The 25426-nt window shown below is 29.0% G+C and overlaps 2 protein-coding genes across 3 annotated transcripts in view; both read left to right on the top strand.

Annotated features, from left to right (window-relative positions):
* Positions 1-3732, top strand: part of LOC123294520 — a 194874-nt gene extending 191142 nt beyond the window's left edge. For both annotated transcript variants that reach the window (XM_044875577.1, XM_044875576.1), the window contains 2 exons: positions 152-778; positions 1770-3732. In XM_044875577.1, the coding sequence (XP_044731512.1) occupies positions 152-778; positions 1770-3648 (2506 nt within the window). In that variant the 3' untranslated portion in view covers positions 3649-3732. The remainder of the gene's footprint in view (positions 1-151; positions 779-1769) is intronic.
* A 5496-nt stretch (positions 3733-9228) lies between these two features.
* On the top strand, positions 9229-23771 carry LOC123294521. The gene is made up of 15 exons (XM_044875578.1): positions 9229-9430; positions 9496-9884; positions 10469-10703; positions 11310-11434; positions 11847-11921; positions 11987-12052; positions 12834-12878; positions 12951-12989; positions 13122-13249; positions 13317-13514; positions 13948-14063; positions 14132-14414; positions 22338-22455; positions 22630-22720; positions 22909-23771. The coding sequence occupies exons 1-15, from the start codon at positions 9239-9241 to the stop codon at positions 23539-23541; spliced, it is 2733 nt and encodes a 910-aa protein (XP_044731513.1). The 5' UTR covers positions 9229-9238; the 3' UTR covers positions 23542-23771.
* Positions 23772-25426: the final 1655 nt, after the last annotated feature.

Raw genomic sequence — 25426 nt, 5'->3', positions numbered from 1 at the left:
ACCTATCTTACAGTGACTATATCCTTGTTAAGTACTAGAATCAATTTAAATAAGTATTAAACTAGAAATTCATATAAACAATTCATCATATAAATGGTTTCACTCATTACTTTAAAATTGAATAAAAAATTCACAAATTTTTTATTTTTAGGGGTATATTCTTAGCATGTATTTTGTACCATGAAGATAAAGTACTCGTTACAAATGAAGATTTTCTACCTGTCATTGAAATCGACGAAACATATCCCAGTTGCATAAACACCGATTACCATTGGTTAATGAAAGTAGCATGCACCTGGGATGATGTAAAATCATTACGCACAGACATGGAGAAAAATACATCATCAGCCGTCCATTTTAGAACAAAATTACTTACAGCCGCATATCAAATGCAATCGGCATTATGTATTCAAGATTTAGGACAATTATTTCATAAACCGTTAAAGGATTCACAAGGCACTATTGTTATATCAACAATCAACTATGTTAAATCACCAAAATCAATATCAGTGCTGAATTCAAGATGGCTTCCATTAAATAAAGTGCACAAGAAATTAAATGTCCTAAGTGAAGAGCATAATGTTGGTGAAATTCTTATGGGATCAATACAAGATCAAATTACGTATCATCAAGTATCAAATGTGAAATTATCGAAAGGCTTATATTTAGGTTACTTAAAAATGCAAAGTTCGGTGGAATTGATACAAGTTGTTGTTCCTGCAAAAACGCCTAATGTTCTACCGCATTGTAAAATACGAGAGAATCCACATGTTACTGCGTAAGTATTCCTCTTATTATTGTACTTAAATCGGTTTATAGGTTTTTCGAAAAAAAATATATCTCAAAAATTCTGATTGAAATAAAAAATCCTAAAACCATAGACAAATAATATCTGCCTTAAACACTAAGAAAAATAAGAAAAATAAATGTGTTCTGTTTTTTAGTTTTCTAGGGTGTGTTGATACCAAAAAAAGACAAAAATCTAGTTTATTTGATGATTAGAAGAGTTATTTTCGATGTAAACCACAAACTCTCTCCGAAAAATTGCTGTTAGTATAAAATTTCAAGTGATTTTGCAGAAACTACGCGTCCAATCGTCAAATGAACATGTTTAAATTTACCTTATAAACTGAGTTTTACCAAATTCTGAATCAAAAATTTTGTTATTTCGATTTTTTCAAAAGAGGTCCTTAAAAAAATCCCAAAAATCGAAAAAAAAATTATATTTCTGATTTCCATAAAGCTCAATCTCTATAAAGCAATTTTGACCCAAAGAATATATTAAGCGTGCTTATTAGACTAGTTGTTTCCACAATATCGTCTAAAATTGTATACGAGGGGATAAGGGCAAATTGATTTCAGATGGTATCTCTGAAACTATGCGCCCAATCGTTAAATGAAAACGATTTATATATATATATATATATATATTTTTTTTTATTTTTTTTTATTTTTTTTTTTTGTGTTCAATTTACTGTATAAACTGTGTTTTATCAAAGTCAGAACAAAGAAATTTTTTTTCGATTTTTTTAATGGAAACCCCCAATTAACAATTTTTTTTTTTAAATCAAGAAAAAATTTATATTTCCGGTTTCACAAAGTTCCAGTGTATACAATAATTGCGGCCCAAAAAATTCAAAAATCGATTTCGTTTAACGATTAGACATATAGTTTTTTTTTTTTTTGGACGAAACAGTATACAGGTTATTTCAACATTCCAATCTTTTCTTCTAAGTCAGTTGTTACATCTTTTGTTTTTTTTTTTACAGTGAAGAATGGCATTATTTAAAAAATTATCATAACCACCGAGTATTACATAAAACAGCATCGGATCCAACTCCTTTCATCGAAGGAACATCCAACGAACAACAAAGAACATTCTTAGAACAAATTCGAACAGCAATTAAACGATTATTTAATTATATGGATCTAACTATGGAACATGCTCTCACACACCGTTTATACGATTACGAAGTTGTTGAGTTAACTAATGACGTTAGTTTTATAATTGTCTGTCCTTCGGCGGAAATGGCTTGTAGTGTTCCAGGTCAAAAGGAGTTATTACTTCAACGTGGCGATTTACTCAGTTTACCAATCCAAGCATTCGAAATGATACATTTAAATACTTATCAAAATAATATCATACAAAGATATTCTCGACTTAGTTGCGTTCTAGAATTAGATAATATTTTAGCAAATCATTTATTACGTGAAGCGTTTTCGACCAGTGAATTATCCGTTGCAAAAGAACGTCTTTCAAAATTATCTGAATTACAAATTAAATTAAATAATATATGGAAAACAGTTCGATGGTTAATGGATGCAATCTCATTTGCTCGTGAACGAGGTTCAAGTAATGGAATTTTACTGCGACAAATTTTAGATATTCAAGATACCGATACCTGTGATAGCTCTAAATTAAATACGAATAGTTTAAAACGAACTCTATTACAAATACCACCTAGAGATCCAAAACTAGTGAAAAGTTCAACCAGCCGTGGTTCGTGGCCGGGTCCAGGTGCAAATACAAGTAGTAATGGGTGTTTATTAAACGCTGAATTTAGTAAAAGTGAACAACATTTAAGTATAGCTCCGCATGATAATAGTTTAAATCTAAGTTCCCACTACTTAAGTGCAAATAGTGACAACGAAACAAGTCGAAAAAGTAGTCTCGAAAGTTATAAACATAGTGATAATGGTGATTATGATTTACCGTCTCATCGGTTACCACCTTCGCGAAGTGAAGATACACTATTTACAGCAAGTAATAAATCATTTCATAATCGTGGACGAAGTAAATCGTCAACGATTATGACGAGTGTCTCGGCAAGTACAAGTCCTCTATTACAAATTAACGCAAAGCCAATGTACTCGGGAAGTTTATTAAGTGTTAACACTGCACATACAACGAATACATCAGATTCGATGCATAGTTTAAGTTCTGATTCAGAAGGGAATTCATGTCCGATTCCGTTAAGTTCGAGTACACCTCGAAAAATAAAAAAACATTGTAATAAACATGTAATTCCTTCGATAAGTATGTTAAATGTTAAAGCGAACATTGAACCTAGAATTAAAGTTGATAATGTTTTAACAAATAACGTTGAAAGTAATTTCATTCCATCGTATTCTAACTTAGAAATAACGTCTTCGAAAAGTTTAACTAATATTCGTTCTGAAGTTGATGGTGAAACAAAATTATTTACAAAACCAACAAATCCATCAAAAAATGAAAAATACTTTAAAGTACCGACCAAAGTTGACAGCGCTACAAGTTCAACAAGCGATGCTTCCCAACCTGGAATACTTCAAGTATTCGCTGCATATGAAACGGGTTTAGCAAGCGGAACAAGTTTAAAATTGTATGTCACACCGAAAACAACAGCTCGTGAAGTTGTCGATTTAGTTGTAAAACAATTAAATATGGCGGTCGTTCTAAAAGGAAAAGATGGTCCAATTTACAATGCGGATAAATTAAAAAATTTTTGTCTAGTTGCTGTAATTGGTGCAAGAGAACGTTGTTTACGTGATGATTTTAAACCATTACAATTACAAAATCCATGGAAAAAAGGACGTTTATATGTTCGACAAAAACAAGATGTTTTAGCGGCATTAGAACATTCTAGTAAACATTCAGCAATTTTGTGAGGACACGCTAACATTCCGCGATATAAGTTTATTATTTATTTGTATAGATTATCAATTCTATTGATGATATTAAAAAAACTATGATCCGCTCTTTAACTTTTTTTTCTTTTCTGTGATTTAAAAAACGCTGAATGTTTCTTAATTTTTATTCTTAAACCTTAATCCAATTTAAATTAGGTTTAGCTGTGTTTAAGTATTACGTAAGCATGCTTAGGAATTTATTTCTCTTCCTTTTATAAACAAGGTTTTTCTTTCTTTCGTAAACAAAGAAGGAGCGGTACATATTACATATTTTTATTATGAAATTATTTTTATTATTTGAAATAAATGTAAAAATTTAGTTTCATAATAAAAATGTAATTTGTATCACTTGTATAGCAGTGTGAAACGTTTGCGTGTTCTATATACACAAATATACAAATAGAATAAAGACACGCATAATTTGAATCTCTCACATAGAACAGCAGTGACGGAGTTAGTTATGTCCTGACCGGATATCTAGGGGACCAGTTTTTCGTTTCTTTATATTTGTTCAAATTTCGCCAAGCTTTGTTCCTCATCATTTGAAAGAGAAATTATCAATTTTCTTACACACTTCTAACGGGGGTGTGGGATAGGTGTCTAAAATTATCCCAAGTTTGTTTCGGTAATACTTACAACACTTCCTTTGATCTGGTAATTTCATCAGTCAATATTTTTAAGACATTAGCGTAAGTAAATAAAGCAATATTAGGCAAAAATCTTAAAACTATTCTTCAAAATATATTGAAATTAATTCTATAAAATAAAAATTATTCGATCACAAAGAAATATTATGCAATTATCTTTGTTTAAACGGCTATTATCTTAAAATTATTGAAACTTTAAAAGAATCTATCTATTCTCTATTTCTTAGTGGTATCGTGGCCTAATTTACACCGTCTATACTTCGATAAATGTCTTATGATAAAGAAATACATCCACAGTATACTTTTTTTGATAGTAATAGTTGTAAACCAGGTGCATTAAAGCTTTAATGTTAATCCATACTATAATTTTTTACCACAATTTTAGCGACGTAAATTGGGTCTATATGGTCTTAATATTAAGTACGTTCTAAAAGTAAAAACCTATGTTTTTAAGTGAAACTTTCCTTTGGCTGACGTAAATCAATTTTGATATGAAAAAAATATGCATTACGCCGTTTGCGTTTGTGCGTTTCGGATAAGTGAAACTTCTTTAGCAGAGTATCTATTTGAAAATGTCTATGATGTTAAATTGAATTTTTTCAAGGAGAGAATTAAATACGTAAAAATTTAATGTAATGTTTGCTATAAAATTAAATAAAGATGTCTCAAAATTAACGCAATATTTGAATTTTATGTCATTTGTGCGATTGACAATGAAAAACCAAAAGCACCGCAACCGAAAGTTTAGATTTTTTTAAATGGAACTGTACACGATAAAGCTACTTGTTTTCACTGTTGAGCAACATTTTTAAAATAATTAAGGTTTGTAAACTACAGCTCGCAATTTTCGTTCAAACTATAATCGAAATAGTGATTTAAGTTTACAAAAGAAAAAAAATAAAAGAAAAATTTCGGGGGCAAATTTCTTTAACATTTTTGAAGTCTGTCCAAATGAATACTTTACGAATCAATAAACATTTAACTACTTTTAATTCAAAATCTGTGTGCTTCTTCTAAACTTCTCTTAATTTTGGGACATCCTTTACCATATTATTATAAGTTATAAGTAAACGAATAAAACGTCTAAAACAAATTCACTTCTTCCGAAATTCCTAAATTTTCGCATCAAAACTTAGGTTGCCAAAGCTTTCACTACTACCGTGTGGTCTGTTAAGCACGCCCATGTTTTTTTTTTATAAATAAGTCAATTTGAGTTAGATGTTGATTCAATTGGTGCTAGTATTTTAAGTAGTGGTGTAACGAATCTACATTTAATATTAATTAGAAATCCAACTTTAATGCTTCTTAAAATTATTCAAATTTCGTAAAAAAAATGAAAAAGTTCAGTCAAATTAGCTTATTTGACCAGAGCCAACATATCCAAAAATAGGCCAATTTTTCTGAAATTATTTTCCTGTTTGTTTTGCGAGTGCTGTTTTTATAAAGCATTAGGATTTGGATTTAAAATTTGATGCTCCAATTACAAAGTTAATTAAGGTTACGTTACATCATTAAGTGAGGGTAGGTTAACGCGACTGCAACTAAATATCCTTATGACTAATTATTTATAAAATCCAATTTAGATAAAACGTCCAAAAAAAAAACAGTAAAAATTAAAATTTGTGTTCAAACCATAAATAAATCAACGTTCTTTACATTTATAAAAAATCAAAAAAGAATAAAGTGAGAATAAACTTTTTTGTTTACAGTCAGACCAACTTAATTCTAGGCCTAACTTTAATAGTTGGGATTTAAAATTAAAACACTTATGAAATCTCAAAATGAAAGATAACCGATTTGATTAATATAATAAATTATAATGAATAATATTTAATTTATATTTTAGTCTGTGATATCGCATTAATAGAATTGCTCCTTGATGTAAGCTCACGACAAATGTATTAAAACCTGCGATACTATTATAAAAATTATTTTTTAATTATTAAAGTTTTAATTGTATAATATAATGCAGATTCTCATGGCATGAGAATGCATCCTTCATGAAACACCATTAAAATAAGTTGTCAAGTAGAAAGAAACATATTTATTACAAACAACTTATTTTAAACCAATTCGATGAGGGATGCTCTCATGCCTTTGGAGCTTGGATTAATATTACGGCTACTAAAACAATTTAATGTTGGAGAAACTTTCTGTCTTATATCTAAAATGATGTAAAATTGTGTTTTCCGTACCAGATTGTTGAGAGAATTGTAATATTTGAGCTCTGATTATAATCTAATAATAATCTGGTACCAAGAAATACTGGAAAGTGTTTATGGTTGCTTTTTTTAATGAAATAAACAAGAATTATATTTTATTATTTGTGTCAAAATATATATGTAAAAATTTTCGTTCTCCTTACATTTTTAACACAAAAAAATTTTTTAGTAACCGTAATATTAAAAATGCTTTAAATTATAACGCATGGCAACTTTAAAAGCCAAATCTTACAAATTGTTTGCTAAATTGATTCAAAAATTGCCATTAATGAGTAATAAAATTTAAAAAAATAGCTACTTTTATACTAATGAAATTTTTTTGCGAAAAATCCAAATTCGTTAACATTCAAAATCGACATAAAGATAAAAAAAGAAAGTTTAAAAAAGTTATAATACTGACAAACTCTTTACATCATTTTAAGGAAGTTATTTTAACAAACATCATTCTATATTTTATCGACAATAAAAGCGAAATATTACAAATGACTTCTAATTTGAAGTCTTGAAAGTCGGTGAATAGTGTAACACAGCAATTTAAATCTTTTATACTTTTAAAGATACATTTATCTTGTCATCTTCTTATCATATTTTTAGTTGTATTTTCATTTGAAGTTTACATTTGATATCGGGAATCGAACCCGAGCCTCCTGGGTGAGATCTTCTTGATTATCTTCTGCTTTTTAAATGCATGAATTAATTCTCTATGAAGAATAAATAAATCTCTTTTTTATTTTCGGAGTAATTCAATTTTGATATTGTCAGTTAATTTCTCTTCAATTTTAATAACCTTTCTGTAACTTTTCCAGAAAATATGTACACAAAAAAATAATGAAGTTTATTTCGCAATGATTTCTAAGAATTGTTACATTAAAGTTGGCATACATTAAATGCTAAAGAAAAAATATTAAAATATTAAAAAAAAAGAAATGAAAAGATGAATTATTAAGAAGAAGATGGAACAAAATAATTTTTATACGAAATGAAATATATTTTTCAATGTTTATATTATTAACGTTTTATAAAAAAAAAAAACTAATAATTTTAAAGACAACAATTTGAAAAAAGGAAAAGATTATTAATAGTTTAATATAATTGTACAGACAATTACATTTTTTAAGTTAAATAAATATTTAAAAATATTTATCGATTTGTGAAAATAAAAATAAAAAATTTTTATTATTATAGTTATATATTGTTGTTATAGAATTGAGAGAGCATATTTTAAAGAAAATGTACAGCAATATTTTAAGAAAAAGAAAAATTATAAATAAGTTTTGTGTATAGAAGACATGAAAATAAAGTAAAAAAAAATAATTGAACTGAGTTCAAATGTATAGAGGAATCAAAAATTATTAAATAGCACAAAACAAATACATGCACTAAATAAAATTCACTTTAAAAGAATTTCTACTTTTTTTTTCATTTATTTCCTTGGCTTCTCATCATACTTACATTTCAGGATTTCAAATAGTCTGGAAAACCTTGAAAGTCTGGAAATTTTAGATAATTTTGAGAATACACGAAAGTCAGGGAATTTCAGTCTAGGTCAGAGACAATGCGATGATAAAAACATATTCAAAATTTTAATAATATTTTTATTATTTTCCTCTATTTCTTGAAAATAATTTAATCATAAATAAATTTCCTAAATAATTTATCGCGTTTTTTCTAAATTATTTTCCGGCAAAATATTTACAAAGTAGTTGAATTCAGGAGAGGTAGTTGTATAGAATATTTTTTTAGAATAATATCGAAGTAACTATTAACCATCCAACCCCTATTCTTACATTTTTCATTTAAAGGGCACAGAAACGAAAATTGAATTACAATATAATTCAATCAAATTAAACATGAAAAGGGCGTGAACGCTGCATCAAATTAGGCTTTCTTAGTTGAGTAGGTCAATTCGGAGTCCCCTGAGATCCCAAAAGAAGTGAGGGAAAGGAAGAGGGTTTCCAAGAAAATAATAGCTCTTTAGAAACCCGAATGGTTCTGAACACTGACAATTCTTCTTTTACTTCATCTTCGTCTGGCATGTCATTAGTGGATGAGTATTTTAAAAAATTGACCAAGTTTTTAAAAGCTGTATCTCCGAAACTAGATTTTATAAAAACCGCTTTGGCCTCCAATTGTTGCGAATTTAGCCTACTTTAAAAATGAATTCACAATCTTTGATGAAAAACCAGTCTTTCTCGACAAAATCGACAAAACTCAAATGAGGTAAAAAATTTTTTTTATTTTTGAGAATGATCCGGTTTGTTTGAAACTAGATTGCATGTGTCTGATCAATAGGGCTTTTCATTTACTAAATGATTCTTTTTTATTTCGGACATATTTCAATCAATTAAAGACATATAACATCTTTTATCCTAGCCAATAAGCGCTGTTTGATAAAGTAAAATATATTAGATTTTCTTAGTTTGAATAGTTTTTTGACAACTGACCGAAACAAAAGCAATTCGATGATAAAGCCTATTAACAAAACGATCCAATTTTTCTAACCAGCTAAAAATTCTACAATGGATGTTGACTTAACAGTGAAACAAAAGTTTTTAAAATCATAATTAATGAATTAAGAATGCTTTGAGAACTATTTGTTTATAAACATATATTTTTCAAAATAGATATTTATATTTTTCTTTTTTTCAAGCGAATATTTCTTTTAATATATTAAATAAATAAATCCCACATTCTGAGTTAATGAACAAATATCCAATTCTAAGTGAATTTGAAGTTAAATTTCCAATTCCAAGTGAATCGGAAAAAAAAGTTCGCATAAAAGGGCCACATAAAAAACCACAAATAAAAGGACCACCCGGAAAAGGCGAAAATATGAATGAAGTAACGATCAATTTACCAAGTTTGGTCGACTTAGCGTTGGGACATCCCGAGGTTTGTGAAAATTTAAATTTGATATTCATAATAAATAAAGACTAAATTTTCCGTTTAAAATGCAGGTGGGTGCTGTTAATTTTAATATTATGCAATGTATAATGCATGCCATGTTGAAAGAAACAGGATTACAAAATACAGAACTTGAATTTCATGGCGAAGATGCAACCCGTATTAAATTGTTGGAAAAAATTCATCCAGTACAATCACAGTATATTTTATCTGATTATGAAATTTCTGAAAAAGAAAAAAATGATCAACCAAAAAAACGTAAAATTAGTGTTCAACCAGTACAAAAGTTGGATGATTTGGAAGACAAAGTTAATAAGATAAATGATACATTATATCAATTGCTTAAAATGCCCACTGATGAAACAGTTATTAATGCTGTGCAGAGTATGGGAACAGGTGGTACTGGCGTTACTGGAAGCGAAAGCGAACGAACTTCACGCATGTACGAATTGATCCTTTTAGTCATGGAGATGCGTTAATCGACAGAACGCCGTGTTAATGCGCTTTATGATCTAATAATAAGAAATTTTGTTCCAGTGTTGTCTGTAACCGTGCTGCTTATTGGTTATTTCGAAAGTTTTTAGCAAAAATGAATATACAAATTCGCAGGAGTTAATACGGGTTGAGTTAGTATGAGTTATCCTTTTTTTGGTAACTGAATTAAACATTGATACATAATTTATCATTTTAATCTATAATGTGAAAAAAATTGTAGGCTAAAAGAAGAATTTTGGAACAAAATATGTTGAGATCAAATTGAAGCATCGTTTAGAACCGTGATGCCCTCAACTCGTGTTAACTCAATGTGAGTTTTTCATCCTCAAAATAATTATTATCATAATTTTGTTAAAATCTACCATTCCCACAAAAAGAGTCCAAAAATTTTTTGGGTTTGATTCCGAATAAGATACATTATTTCTTATGCGCACACTTTCGTGTACTAAATTTATTAAACAAATCTAATAATTAAAAAAAAAAAAAACATTTGATCATGTTGAGATTTGATTTGAAATAACGTTGTTGTAGAGCCAACGAAAGTGGGATATTACCAACACCTACAAATTTGTGGCATTTATTAACAGTTGAAAAAAGAGTGGAAGCTGCCGAAGAAGGAATTGATAAACTAACAAGTTTAATTGAAACACTCGTAACGCAAAATAGTTGTGGCAGAAGTGCTATATTAAATGAAAAAGAGATGGATCAATATAAGGAAAAAATATCTAAAGCCACTTTAAAGGACATTCAAACGACATGCCAATTAGTAAATAAATTAGGTTTTTTAATTCCATTTATAGTCTGCAAAAATAAATTTTATATCCGTGGTAAAATTCGAATTGCTTAGGAATGAATTTTCACATTTCTTTAAATCACTAATCTCTATATAAATGGATAGAGGATCTATATGGTGTAAAATTAAATTAAATTAAGGACCTTGTATTGAAGCATCCCCAGCGCCTCGGAATGAGTGGTTGGGAACTAAAACTATTCAACGCTTTTATTTTTTTTAGTTCTAGCCACTCATTTGGCGGCGCTAATATGTATCTCAAATTCAGAAATTCAGACAATTTCAATGCATGGGATCCTCTATCCAGTTATATAGAGATCAGTGCTTTTAATTTAAAATTGTATATCGGGAACGATTTTTTAATTGACAAAAATATTATTTCCTTTTAACACCTTAAACATAGCAAAATATGTTAGCAGGGAGAAAAGTCGTGTTTGAATTAAAATTTAAATTTAGAATTTTCTAAGTTTCTTTTAGCATGGATTCTCAAAGAAACAATTATGCAAAAAAATGAAATGCGCTCTGATAGTTTATAAAGTTTAAAAAATTATCGATATAGCTCTTTTTTAAATTTTTATTCAGGATAACCACGACCAAATGTTCAACAACATCGCCGAGCATTTAAACGCCTTAACTGAACGAATTATGCATCTAGAAACTAGATATGTAGAAGTAGTGGGATATGACCCATCTAATGCAGCTTCAGGGTAAGAAATATACAAACGGGGAAGGAATAGCCTTTAGTCAAAATAACTAAAAGCCTTACCTTAGTATATCATTAAAATTTATAATAATTTAGGGTTTTATGACGTTATCAAGTAAAAAAAGATTTTTTTTTATGATATAATCAAATTCCGATGCACTCCGTAAAATTTATTTCAAAATTTTAAAAAGAAGTTCCACATTTAGAGGAATTACGAATGTATATGTTTTGTTAAAATTAGATTCTGTTTGCGTATGTTACAGAAAAAACAATTTTCTTCGATTTTGATGACGTCATCAAATCACAAGAAAATTTAGGGAATACGCACAGTATTTAGACAATTAACAATGTTGTTGCTTAACTTGTTTAATAATAATTCCATAATTGTTTCTCTAAGAATTCATTTATCTTTAAAGGGCCAGTGGCAGTGTATCTACGGATGCCTTGGATACTCATTCGTCCGCCGCAACTAAAAGTCAAGATACTAATAAGTAAGAAAATTACATTTATCCGAAAAAGTACTACTGGTAAATTACAAATCAAATATTTAATTTAGATACCTGAATTTAGACGATGACTCTGATCAAATGGAAGAAATGGTAGAAAGAGAATTATTACCCATGTAATGTATAATAGAGTGAATTTATTTTGAAATGAATTCAAGATAATAATTTAATCATTTGAAATTTTATTAGAAAATTTTTTTTATTTCAATTTATTGGTTTTTGAATTTGGTCTAACGTAATGTCTTAAACACTGAAGGGTGTTTGAGGGTGATTACCAAGAAAATTCGTACAATTTACACATCAATTGTTAGAATCCTTCCAAAAAAACATTTCCTGCCTAATCTGATAATTTTCATTAACGTTTGTTTCGAAATATGTATAACGATTTAAAAAATTTTTTCTTGTTAAATCTGCACCATTTATGTCAATACAAAATTCCTAAAGTGTCTGCTAGATAAATCGCATATTTTGTCATTTAACTTCTGAGAATAGTCTGAATCTCGCTCTAAAATAAGTACAAATCCTCACGCCATTTATCGTGTTTTGTTTCATAACGATTTAAAGGCAATCTAACAATTAATTGGCGTCCAGATCAAAGTCCGGACCTATTTTTCTGGCTAGGGTCCTGTCTATCAGAACCAGTCGAACAACTCAATTCATTGCGCCCACCATAACATTGTTTGTACTATCGCAGATGATTTCTTGAATCTCATAATGAAAAAATTATCAAATTTGTTAATAATACCAAACCTTAATTTTTGGATAAATAAAAGTTTCAATAAGTTAAGACTCAATCTTAATTTGAGCCATAAAAAAAACATAAACATATAGATACTTTCTCGATTTTTTAAAATTTATTTATAGTATTTTGTGATAAAATCATAAAATAATTTTCAGAGACACAAAATCTGGAGGTACGGAGAAAAAGGGGACTAATAAAAGGTATTCCTTTATTTTACTAGATCATCGTGGGTTTTCGTTATTAATTAAATAATTTTTTGTATATATTATCAGGAGTCTCACAGAAATAACTTTGGAGGAATTATTGGGAAGGTATATATTATTATTATTCAAGTTTCATGAAATTCAAAAATATTTTTACTTTGGCCGGTTGTTTGGATATTTTATTTCTTAAATTTGGTTCATGAAGTTATTGGCTATAGTAGCATCTTTTCGTATTTTTAGGAAAGGTTCATTAATTAACGCATTAACTGAAATTGATTATTTAAAAAACGAGTTCAACAAAATTAAAAGCCAAATGTCAGAAGTAATTGTGCAAGTAGGAGAAAAACAAGAAAAAGTTGATACACAAGGTCTGTATGATTTTTCAAGATAGCACTTTTAAAATTATGCAAACATTTTAAATTGATTGATATTTAGATGCTTTGGAATCAATTTGTAAAAAAATTGAACCGTGTTTGGAAAAGGTCCGCGAACAAATTACACAACTTGATAGCATGTTTCATAATCAAGTAGATGAGATACAACATCAAATAGCAAATATAGAACTTGAATTAGGAGTCATACTTGAAAAAGTTAATTCTGTTGGCGGAAGTGGGGGAGAACCTGGAGATGCAGGTCTGAATAATTATTATGTCTAAAAACGAAACTATTCCTTCCAAAAAATTTGATCAGTTAATTATCACGAAAACTTTTTTTTGAAACTTATTTATAAGAAGGTCGTGAAAACTATGACATAGGCTAAAATTTGTCCTTATTGTAGATTCTCAAGAGAGGCTTAAATAAATTTTCGTAATTTATGAATTAAAATTATGCAGCTAAATGATTTTCATTAAAATTGAAAACAAACAATATTCTTTTTTTACATTTTTCACGTTTTACGTAAACGTTCGATAAAAATAATTGTTTTTCGATTTTCGCGAAAACTTCGTTTTAGGCTAATTAAAACCTGGTGGAAACGATGCCAATAATTAAATAAAATCCGTTCTGAATTATTATTCTTGACACGTAAGTGTGTAAATGCTTAATTAATATAAATTTAAAATTTCAGGAGGCTTTACTGATGTTTATAATAAACTGGCTAGAATTCAAAATGAGTTAGCACAAATTACATCTCTTACAAGTAACCTTCAAGAAGATAAAGATGAGAAAGAAGCCAAAATAGAAGTAAAAAATTACCACAAAAAATTATCAATTTAATAATCTTAATTTTCTTGTATGTGCATTCAAAATAGGCATTAATGGAATCCATTGACTTTTTGAAATCGATTAAAGCTGATAAAGAAGAAATTGAAGATGCACTAGCTAACAAAGCAGATCAACAACATGTGAATCGCAAAGTATCGCATGATCAATTCGATGCAGCGTGTGACGATTTAAGTCGCAACTTAGAAGATGCTTTATTAAAACTTACACAGCAAGAAGAATTTTGGAATGAGACCTTAGAAGCAATTCAAAATGAAATTGAAAATAAATTAGATAGAACTGATATTCAACCGTTGCACGATTTTGTTACTGGAAAGTTGAAAACATTACATCAACGATTAGCCGAGTTAGCAGCATTTAAGAGAGAAGCTGAGGCTGCTGGTACAAAAACTAGATTATTAAAAAATGTCAATTGTGTGTCATGTGATAAACCAGCTGTTATGTTACGTGATGCAAGAATTCCTTCGATACCAGAAGAATCACCTCTACCACCAAATCGATCAATGAAACCATACCTTACATATGAGTTGGATAATGCACGTAGACAACGAAGAAAGTACGTAATCCTTCCTAGAGTTACCTCGCTGCAGTAATTATATATTGATTCCTGGGCCCCTTTTTAACGGAGATAATACAATTTCGATTATTTCTATCCACACTTGTTATGAGATTCAAAGACCGCCACGGCTAAAGACTAAAAATATTCATTGATTGCTGGGATTAAAATACAAAAACCGTTGCCAATTCATGGTTAACTAAATCTGCAATCCTCGAGATGTTTGTCCTAAACAATTTCATTTTCTCCTCCACTATTGTTAGTCAATTCTTAATCTGGTATTGCAGCGAGGCATTTGTTTCTTAAATATATTTCATTGTTTAATTTTGAAAAATTTTCCGTAGAGGACAAATTCATGGAAATCTAAATAACATTGAAATTACTAAAGAACAACATCAAGCTCCAGACAATCGTGATTTTGACGAGAAAATCAATGCGTGAGTTCAAAAGTTTCTTTTATTTTCAAATAAAATACGAAAAATTGTTTTATTTCAGCACTGATCATCTATGTAATCGATACTGTGGTGGAAGTCATACAGTTACAGCACCAGCCCAAAGAGTTACTCACACAAGTCATTATATACAGCCGCAAGGGGCATTAACAACAACTCAATTACTGCAGGAAGGTTACGCTAGAGGAAATGATGGAAAGGTTTGTAGCGGTAAATTAACTGTTAATAAATTGTAAAACGATACTTTTGTAGATGTATAGAGCAAGACTAGGCCAGGAAAATTCAAAACTGCCTTCAACAAAACCATATTCTGCAGTTCCCAGTCGTGAAACTGATAATAAATTTGAAGACGAAAACGAAAATGTGAAAAAGTAAGATATTTTTAAGTTGTAATCAAAAATCATTGATAACAGGGTCCATTTCGTATTCGTCGATAATCGCGACAACTACTTTAACACTAAATCTAGTTCCTTGAAGAACTAGATTATGTCTAGCATTATGCTAAACATAAATGTCGATAAACATAAAATAGTACCGTGAAATTCTAAAACACTATAAATTAATAATATTCTTTTTTTAACTAATTTTAGCCTGGGTATCAAGACTTTATACAAACGTAAGTACTTAATAAAATTATTTTTCCATAAGAACTAAACATTTTCTTAAACATAATTCTGTTATAGAATGCACTTGTAGAGATTCTTCAGCAATAACAGTATCGAAAAAAACGCCAATCAAAGGTCCAGTCAAAAAAAATTAAAGACTTAAACGTAAGTTCTAATTAGTTATTTCACTACAACCTACCAATATTTCGTAATATTTTCACCCCTCCCAATCAATACAATTTTCACTGAAAACCTTGAAGTGTAAAACGTCCCAACCTTTGCAATATAGTACAGCAAAGGGTACAAGTTTGCACGTGAGTAATTTAGAGATAATTTTTTGTGTGACCATATTTAACAGAGTTACCACTTCAAACATTCGCTATATCTGAAGCATTTCTTCTTCAGAATAGGGCATTTTTTGAAAAGTTAAGGAAGATCAATTCTGAGTGCTTTAAAACGTTAGTTATAATAACAATGTTTCGATGTCATTTCTACCGTATTTTACCAAATGTCTCCCTCTCAAAACGGATAAGGTTGCAGGCCTATGACATTACAATTGATCTCTTTGGAAATATTTATAAATACATCTTAAAATTGTATAAAATCGTGTAATAAAAAAATTTGACATTATTTTATCTACAAAATGAACTTAGAATGACTGATACGGAGACTAGCAAATGGCAATATTTCAATCAATTAGAAAAGTTAATTTAGAGCATCAAAGTGTTAAACTTTATTTCACCAAGTACACGAACAAAGGGTAAATTTATAATTAAATTTGATCTGCCCCTATTCACTTCTAACCCCGGAACAATTTCGAAATGATATAAAATATTCTTTAATATTAATTATTATAATTAAGAGGATTGCATACCATTTTGTAATTTTGTTAATGTGGCATTTCATGCAACGTTTCAGTTCACAAAAATTTACGTAAAATTATATAAAGAAAACAAGTGAAAACAAACAACTGACAGAGTAAATTGTTGAAATACTCTGTATAGAAAATGCCAGTGCTTGCATTATTTTTTTCGTAAATTAGAAAAATTTTAAAAACCAACAAAAGCATGGCGAAATTTCGAAAGTATTTTCTAGAATTTTTTTTCCTTTTTCAATAATATTTCACAAGACCACTAGTTGAAGCTGCCTGCAAATTTCCAAATTCCTATCTTTTATAGCTTTGGAGAAACTCCAAAATTTTGTCTTATTTGGCGCCCTCGCGGGTAAACAGTGATGTTTACGAAAAAATGTTTCAAACAAAAGTTGTTTATTTTTTTATAAGTAACATTTTTTACATTAAAACTTTTGTTATCTCTAACGGTTTACAAGATTTACAAGAAGACCCAAATGACCTATGTTGCTCATTTAAGAAATCGTCCTCACTTTTTACGTTCTGAGCACGCTATAAAAATTTCAACTTGATATCTTTTTTCGTTTTTAAGCGTTTCAAACTTGGTACTAAACTTAGTATACCTTGATGTATATTAAATATATACAGGGTATAAAAATATTATTTTCTTATCATTTCTAATTATAGATTGAAAAATCATTTATTTAATTAATTTTTTTTATATTTAAAATTAAATATGATATCAAAATATCTTCATAAATTAAGGATGTACGATCTTCGTCAATAAGTATGTTATGTGACCAAAGTGGTTTATTTAGTTTAATAATATTTTGCGGACATGTTATCGGAATGTCGGAATCGCTAAAGATAAGGATAACTATCCTTAAGGAATCGCGTTGTACTGAATTGCACAAATGCTTTGTACTCAGACTGAGGATATTCTCAGCGTGTAAATAAAATCGACCGGAACTTTGAGAATTGTAATTCGGTAAGTTTTATACACATACATTGTCCCAGCCTGGAGGCGAAAGCGAACGCGGCTCTGTAATCAACAATATATTCCATAATCGACTCTGTAATCGATGCTTACGGATTTATCCATAAGATCTTTGTATTTAAACCAAACTCTAACTTAAAATCTTGGTCTCTAAATTTATTTTTAATCTTGGAAACTATAATTATCGTACATCCTTAAAAACAACGAAAAGCTTTGAATGATTAACTTTACTTATTTTCAGCAATTCAGCATGCATAGTTATGGTAATTAATAAATAAGCAATTTATCATATGATTCAATTTCTACATCATATATTTATAGTTATTTAAAATTTAAAATTCAACTTTTTTCAGAGCGGAAGATAATTGAAATGATGCATTTACGTGAACAAATATCAGATAAATCTTTTGAGTAAAATAAATATAATAATGTAGATATTTTAAGGCTTTTTTAAAATTATAGCTGTATTTCAAAATTAAGCAATGTTTTTTTTTCTTCATTCAAATCATTTTGGAAAGAAAAGGTCAATGTAATCTTGGAAAGGAAAGATCAATTTAAAATTGTTAAGAACATTTGGATTTTCCTCTTGATAAAATGCACCACTGAAATCCCTGATTTTATAGCTAATTCACACAATAGTTTTATTTATCCTCTTTTTAACGAATGGATATAGCATTTGCTTAGTCTCGAAGGTCGAATTATTCTCTTTGTAGTAACTACGTTGATTGTTTGACATCAGTAAAATTAAGTGAGCAAACAAGGAGTGAATAATTGCTTAATGATAGTAAAATCGAGTGATTGAACAAGGGGTACATTTCATATATACGGGTCAGTCAGATTCTGCACATGGAACAATCTAATATTATGGAGAATCTAAATATAAATGTAAGTTAAATAAATAAATATATGATCGTGTAAATATTAAACTTTTAAATTTGAAAGAAATGGAGATAACGCGTAGTCACAGTATAACACAAGTAAAGGTGGAGAGTTAATCTATAATCTAATTGAAACTCAAATGTGGCAGATAAGCACCAAGTTGACGTTCTATAACACCCGTGGCATCCAATTTTTTTATTTAAATTTATTTTGTCACCTTACAAAATCTACAATAATTGTCGAATATAGACATTTCTGTACGGCATTTGAGTAATTCGCTTCGCAAATACTTATGCATAGTTAGTATCCAGCAACGCCGTACATATTTGTTTGTGCAGGGGTGAGGCACCAAGGGGTTGTGATATTTATAGGTTCTTAAACTTACTTTTGCATACAGGAGCATCTTTTTCAGCATAATTCCTCGTGTTAATATTTTTTTTGATACATAATGTGGTATTATTTTCCCAATTTTAAAATGTTTTTCCTTGTACTTTTTGTAATTTTATATAAATCTCCTTACTAATTTTTGTTTTTATAAACTTTAAGGAAGTTAATGTACGAAGAAAATAAGTTGATTCTAACATAATATTTATTAATATTGGATTTTCTGTATTTTTTTAATGCAGACAACAAATGATTCACTTATAAGTTTCTTTTTTTTTTTAAGTAAAAGATAAAATTATGTGTTTAATTATTGAGTATTTTTAATCAAAATAAAGTGATAAATGAGTTGTTTTCGTAACTTACATTTATTAGTTTAAACGTCTGTTTAAGTATAAAAAAACACATTAATAAAATTTGTTTTTTATTATGTTCATTAAATGATAAAAGAACCCCAGCAAAGAGAGGTTAAAAATGTTATAATTTAACCTCGACTTACAGATAACCTCATCAACTTTGTTTAAAAACTTTGATTATTTTACAGAAGAGACTTTAGTATCAATGTTGATAAGACGTATGTTTTATCAGAGCAGTATTAATACAGGAGATTTAAAATTTATTTTTACTTTAAATTAATTGATCACTTTTGATAACTAATCATTTTGATGTCATAATCATGGAGTTTTCTAGACAACATATCATAACCATGTTTATAAACGACTAGAGTAATACCCACCCGCTTTGCTGGGTTTAAATGTAAAGATTGATAAAGATTGCTCTCGCTTATCCCCTTTCTATAACACTCGAAATAATGGTAAGGATTGTTTTATACAGGTAAAATATATGTATGGTTTTCTATTTTTTTATATGTATAATAGTAATTATCATTGAGTATGTCAGAGAAGATGGCCGTGAAATATTTCATATTGACTATTTTTACAGAAATTTATGGTAACGTCAAATGTCAAATTAAATTATTATTTTTTTTATTAATATATCTTTATAAATTATATCTCATGTGTTATTCTGAAATATAAGCTATATTTCCTGTACAGTTTCATTAACAACCAGTCGCTAGTTTTAGCGTGAAAGCGTAACAAACAAACAAACAAACATGCTTACTTCGCATTTATAATATATAGGGATTTGCGTGCTCAACAATACATGACTACATGAGCATTTTTGTACCGGTACCGGTATGGAATTGGTGCTTCGTGTATACTCCACTTTATATTTTTTAAATGCAATTCATAAAACTGATCATGTGCGTCGATAATTTTTAATGTATCATGAGCAAAGTTCGTTTTAAATATATAATATGCCCCCTTTCGAATACTCGAAATAGAGGTATTTTCTAAAGCGATATTTTGTGCGATTGTGGCCTTGCGGGTATTGCATAGTGCAGTGTGCAGAATAAAAGTATCCATTGTTAGAAACTGATAAGAGATAGAGGAAAATTTATATGCTGCAACCTCATTTTTTTATATACTTAGTAACAAAGTTAGTCAATAGTTTTCGCGAGTCATGGTTAAGGGGCTTATGAAGAGCGTCTGCAGTATAAGATTCGCCGAGAAAATTGACCTTCTCTGGACTGAAAAAGTATAGAATGAAGCCTTAAAGTAGAATATGATACAAAGAAGTTGTATAAAAATGGAAAAAGTACAAAATTGAAAAAACGTGTGATCGGCATCAATAAACGTATGTTTATAAAATTTCTCCAGAAGAATCCTTAAAAGCTTTTCGCAATCCGATATATCATCAAAAAGATAAGTATAATGATCGATTTTTTCTTTTAATCGCATGAATACCTACTAAAAGTTTTCTATAAAATTTGAGACGTGTAGACATAATAAGTTACACCTACTAAGGCAACAAATCTAAGTAATTTAAAGAATTATCTCGTTAATGAAACATTGGATCGGAACATTTTAAAAAAGTCCTCTTGGAACATGCTATATTGGAGGACAATTGTCAAAAATCTACTACATACTTTAATTACAGTTAAATTCGTCAAAATTCACAAGTTCTATCTTAACTTATCATTTTATCGAATCCTCCCTAAGTCTACGCTATTGTCTTTTGTATGACAACATTGAACTACGCATTTGACAATTTCGCGATCAGATAAGTCGAACTATCACTTTAATACAACTAACCTGTATTTTTAAAATGAGCGCAAAGTTAGATAATGAATTTTCACACCTATTGTTAAACTATCGTAAAAAAAAGTAAATGACGGAAATCCAAGGTACGTGAAAACCATGACATTTAGCATTTTTAGATTAAATTAATGCAAACATAATTTATTCATTTATTTTTATATAAAGTTATAGACGAACCGGATGGAAGTATATCTGAGGTGTCTGCGATTTTTAAAGAGTTAGACAAGGTGAGATTAATTTGGAAAATGTTCTCAAATTTTACGGATTGATTTAAGGGAATTCCAAGACCATAAACAAATTTTTGTAACCAATATTTTCATTTTACGCCATTACGATTCATTTTTGTTTTTCACAAACAGCAAGGCAAAAGTAAAACATAATTTTGTTGTTTTATTTCTTTGGCATTTGCCCTGAAACAAAAGCGAATCAAAATTTATAATTAGAAAATGCCATTTTGAAAGTGCGCGTAGATTCAAATTTGAATTGTTAAGAAATTAAAAAATCATTTGATTATCATCATAACTTACGTAAAAATTTAAAAATAAAATTTTAACCTTTTAACATTTGGTTATCAATATGTTTATAATTCTTCCGTCCAATAAACTAATATATGTATTGGACAATTATTTAAGTTGTTTAGTATTTGCATGAATATTACAGTGGTCTGATATATTTTCCATTGTGAAAAATATATTATTGCTATTATTGCTATTTTGATTATTATTATTTGTGGGTCATTAAATGTATATGTTTCGGTAACATATATGTGTTTTTCAATTTTATGTGTTATTCGTCATTAAAATTTTTAATCATCAATTAATACAAAAATATTTACAAAAGTTCCGTTTAACCTTTTCATTACTGACGATAATTAAATTATTTTTTGTGTGTTGTTGGTAGGGGGTCTTTTTATTTTCACTCGTTTTATGATAACAATTTTGAAAATGGTACTATATTTATGTAGTTTCGTTGAGAAAATGATAGTTGAATTACACTTCAGAGCTCATCCAATCTACTACTCTGACTACTCTGATACGACAGAATTATTCTGTTAATTTTCCAAACAATTATACAAATAACAAATTATTTTTATTTGTGCTTTTTGATTCAAATTGAATTTAAAATCATTCGTCATTATTCAGATTGAATATTTTCTTAAATATTGTTTTTTAAATACACATATTTTTAATTCTCTGAGCGGTTTTTCCCCTGTTTCCGTGAATTGGAATTTTATTCTTCGACATTAAAATGGATATCGTTACAAACGTAAGTTTAAAATTTTATTTTTTATAATTCCTAAGTTTAATTAAGATCTTAAATAGATTTTTAATTGTTTTTTTTTTTTTAATTTCTAGTACCCTGTGCTCAAATCATTCATTGCTGGTTCATTCTCTGGAACTTTCTCTACAATCCTATTCCAACCTTTGGATTTAGTTAAAACTCGTTTACAAAATCCAGTAGCAAACTCAATGTAAGTATTATTTAAGAATATTATTAAAGTGAAATTTCTTTATGTGCGTATTGGTTTGAACTTGGATCCTAATGACACCACTACAGAAGTATCACTTTCCTCGTGGGCCGGATTGAGGCTCATGAGTTTTTTATTAAAAATAGCAAAGAAACTTATTTGATGTTTTAATTACAGTGGCCGGCCAGGAAATGCAGGAATGGTTACAATTTTCGCACATATACTACAAAGAGAACATCTTTGGGGATTATGGAGAGGCATGACTCCGGTAAGTGTTATTTATAGTTATATTTTATCAAAAAACCAGGAACTAATTTTGTTGACATTTGCTGAACTTTATACTATTGATAATTGTCGATTAATTTATTAGGACCATATTTCAAATATTTGATTTACATTGATCAAAGATCAAGTTCTATTGATTAAAAAATTTTAACAATTTTTTTTTCTTTACAGTCTATCACCCGATGTGTTCCCGGAGTTGGTCTTTATTTCTCATCACTAGATTGGTTAAAAACTAATTTTACAAATGGTAACCCTAACGCACTTGAATCTGTTGCTTTGGGTATGGTAGCACGCAGTATGAGCGGTGTAATTTTAATACCAATCACTGTTATTAAAACCAGATACGAATCTGGAATTTATCAATACACCTCCATGGGTGATGCTTTACGTAATATATACCGTACTGAAGGTATTCGAGGCTTAACTAGCGGTTTGGGTCCAACTTTATTGAGAGACGCCCCATTCTCTGGTTTATATTTAATGTTTTATAACAAAAATAAAAAGATGGTACCACAAGAATGGTTAAATACACCATACGCAGCTCCTATTCATTTTTCTTGTGGAGTATCAGCTGGCATTTGGGCCTCATTCGTCACACAACCATTTGATGTAATTAAAACAAAAATGCAACTTTATCCACATAAATATACAAACGTTTTATCCACCGTCGTTCAAATTCATAGTAAATATGGAGTCCAAGGATACTTTAAAGGTATTGTGCCCCGAATGTTACGTCGAACATTAATGGCGGCACTTGCGTGGACTCTGTATGAACAATTGAGTCGCACGATTGGTTTAAAATGATACCGTAATCTTATTTTATTTTAAGTTCATATGACATGATGTCGTTTTTGTTTAAACAGCAAAAAAATTCTAACAATCTTTTTGAAGATTATTTGAATTTAAAAAAAAGTTTCATGTGTGTACGAAGCTGATTAATTCACAAGTAAGAGTTATGTAAATGTATAGATTTTTATAATCGTTTTTGTTTTGGGGTCAATAAGAAGTTATCTGTTTTTATTCAAATTAATATGTTTAAAAAAAAATTTTTATTCACTTTTTTTATATTAATAATAATTTTTTTTATTATAAGTATTTAAAAAAAATTTATTGCTATAATTTTTTAGAGTATGTATATATTTTAGACATACAGGCTGTTACTATTAAGACTGGCCATTGATTTGTATAATAACATAGTTATATTTTTTGATATGAAGAATCTTTCTTTTCAAATTATCATTGACTTTTTTTTTTTTCATTTTTCCATCACATAAATGAACCAGAAGTCTATAATGTGTGATTTTCCCAACCCATATACTTTGGGTAGATAAATTTCTAGTCTAGATGGTAGCAGTTAACTATTAATGAATAAAGAGCTGTGACGAAGTGGCCTTAGAATAAGTTTTATCATGCCTATGGAATTTTTAAATGAGCACGAATAAAACTTTTTGTATCACACAAATTTTTCTGTAATAGTAATAGTCTTATTTTTTGTTTTACACGCTTTAAAAGAATGTGTATTTAAAATAACAATACACCCTAAATGTGATACCTAATACAAATGTTATGTTTTTATATTTTAAATAAAAATTGTTAAAATATTGTATTTAGTTTATATATAATTTCAATAAAATATTTTTTTAATTAATATAAAATTTATGCTATTTTATTTCGTAACACCCTTTGAACCAACGCTGATTGTTCTCTATTGACGCATGAAATACACGCGTTAGGTCACGTTAATCAATTAGAAGCAAACATTTGCTTACCATCGGCATTTGCTTAACAACATTATTACTAATGTGACCTAATACGCGTATGAAGCGTCAATGGAGTTGAGTCTTTGGGCTATTTTTTTGCTGTCAGTGAGATTCTTCTCTGAAGACTGAAGATAATCACAATCTCGGTCTGCTTGACGAATTTAGCAATAAAAGCCAAATTTCACGTACCGTTGAATTAAAAAATTCAACATAGAACAATATATACGAGTTCCAATCAGTCACATATTCTTAGGTATATTCAAGCGCATGCGCCTTGTATCCTATAAAAAACTAGTTACATTTTCGCGCCACGTGATTGGCAAATCACATGCAAAGACTTATGAAGGATTGGGAAACTATCGCCATTTAATGAAGAAAGTATCTGATGAAATTATAGTTTAGATTCTGCTGTAAACTTAGCAACGAATTGAAGTGAGTTGGCGGTAAAGTGGATCAATACAATAAATAATATGAAATGGTTCCAACCGAAATTATCAATGTTGAATCTTTATACAAATTACGAAAAATTACATTTGCACTTTCATCATATTTGCATCGTATTGTAACATCCTGGATGGTGCCTGTGTATTGCAATCAAATAAACTTCGTATTTTTACAAAGAAACTGAATGTATTTTGGCAAACATTCTGCGGTCAGCCGCGATAAAAGCGCTTGAAAGCAAAATGGGGAATGGAGAAAGTGTTTCACACAGCGCTTGCCAACGCTTTTATCAGTTAAAATTTTTCAGTGATTTGTGATATCAGTGTAAGTTAGGCTTTTAAAAAAGAAAATTTTGAACGAGGTTCATACTATCACAGATTAACTTTATTTCAACTTAGCTGAAAAAATACATATTGCATGCCTTAAAGAATCGAATGAAACTGCGCTTTCAATCTCCTCCCTACTTCATTTGTGGAGGTTGAACTCAA

The sequence above is a fragment of the Chrysoperla carnea genome, chromosome 3 (assembly GCF_905475395.1).
Source record: "Chrysoperla carnea chromosome 3, inChrCarn1.1, whole genome shotgun sequence".
In the NCBI taxonomy this organism is placed as follows: Eukaryota; Metazoa; Arthropoda; class Insecta; order Neuroptera; family Chrysopidae; genus Chrysoperla; species Chrysoperla carnea.
The sequence above is the reverse complement of the archived record's forward strand: the minus strand, read 5'-3'. Positions and strand labels throughout refer to the sequence as shown.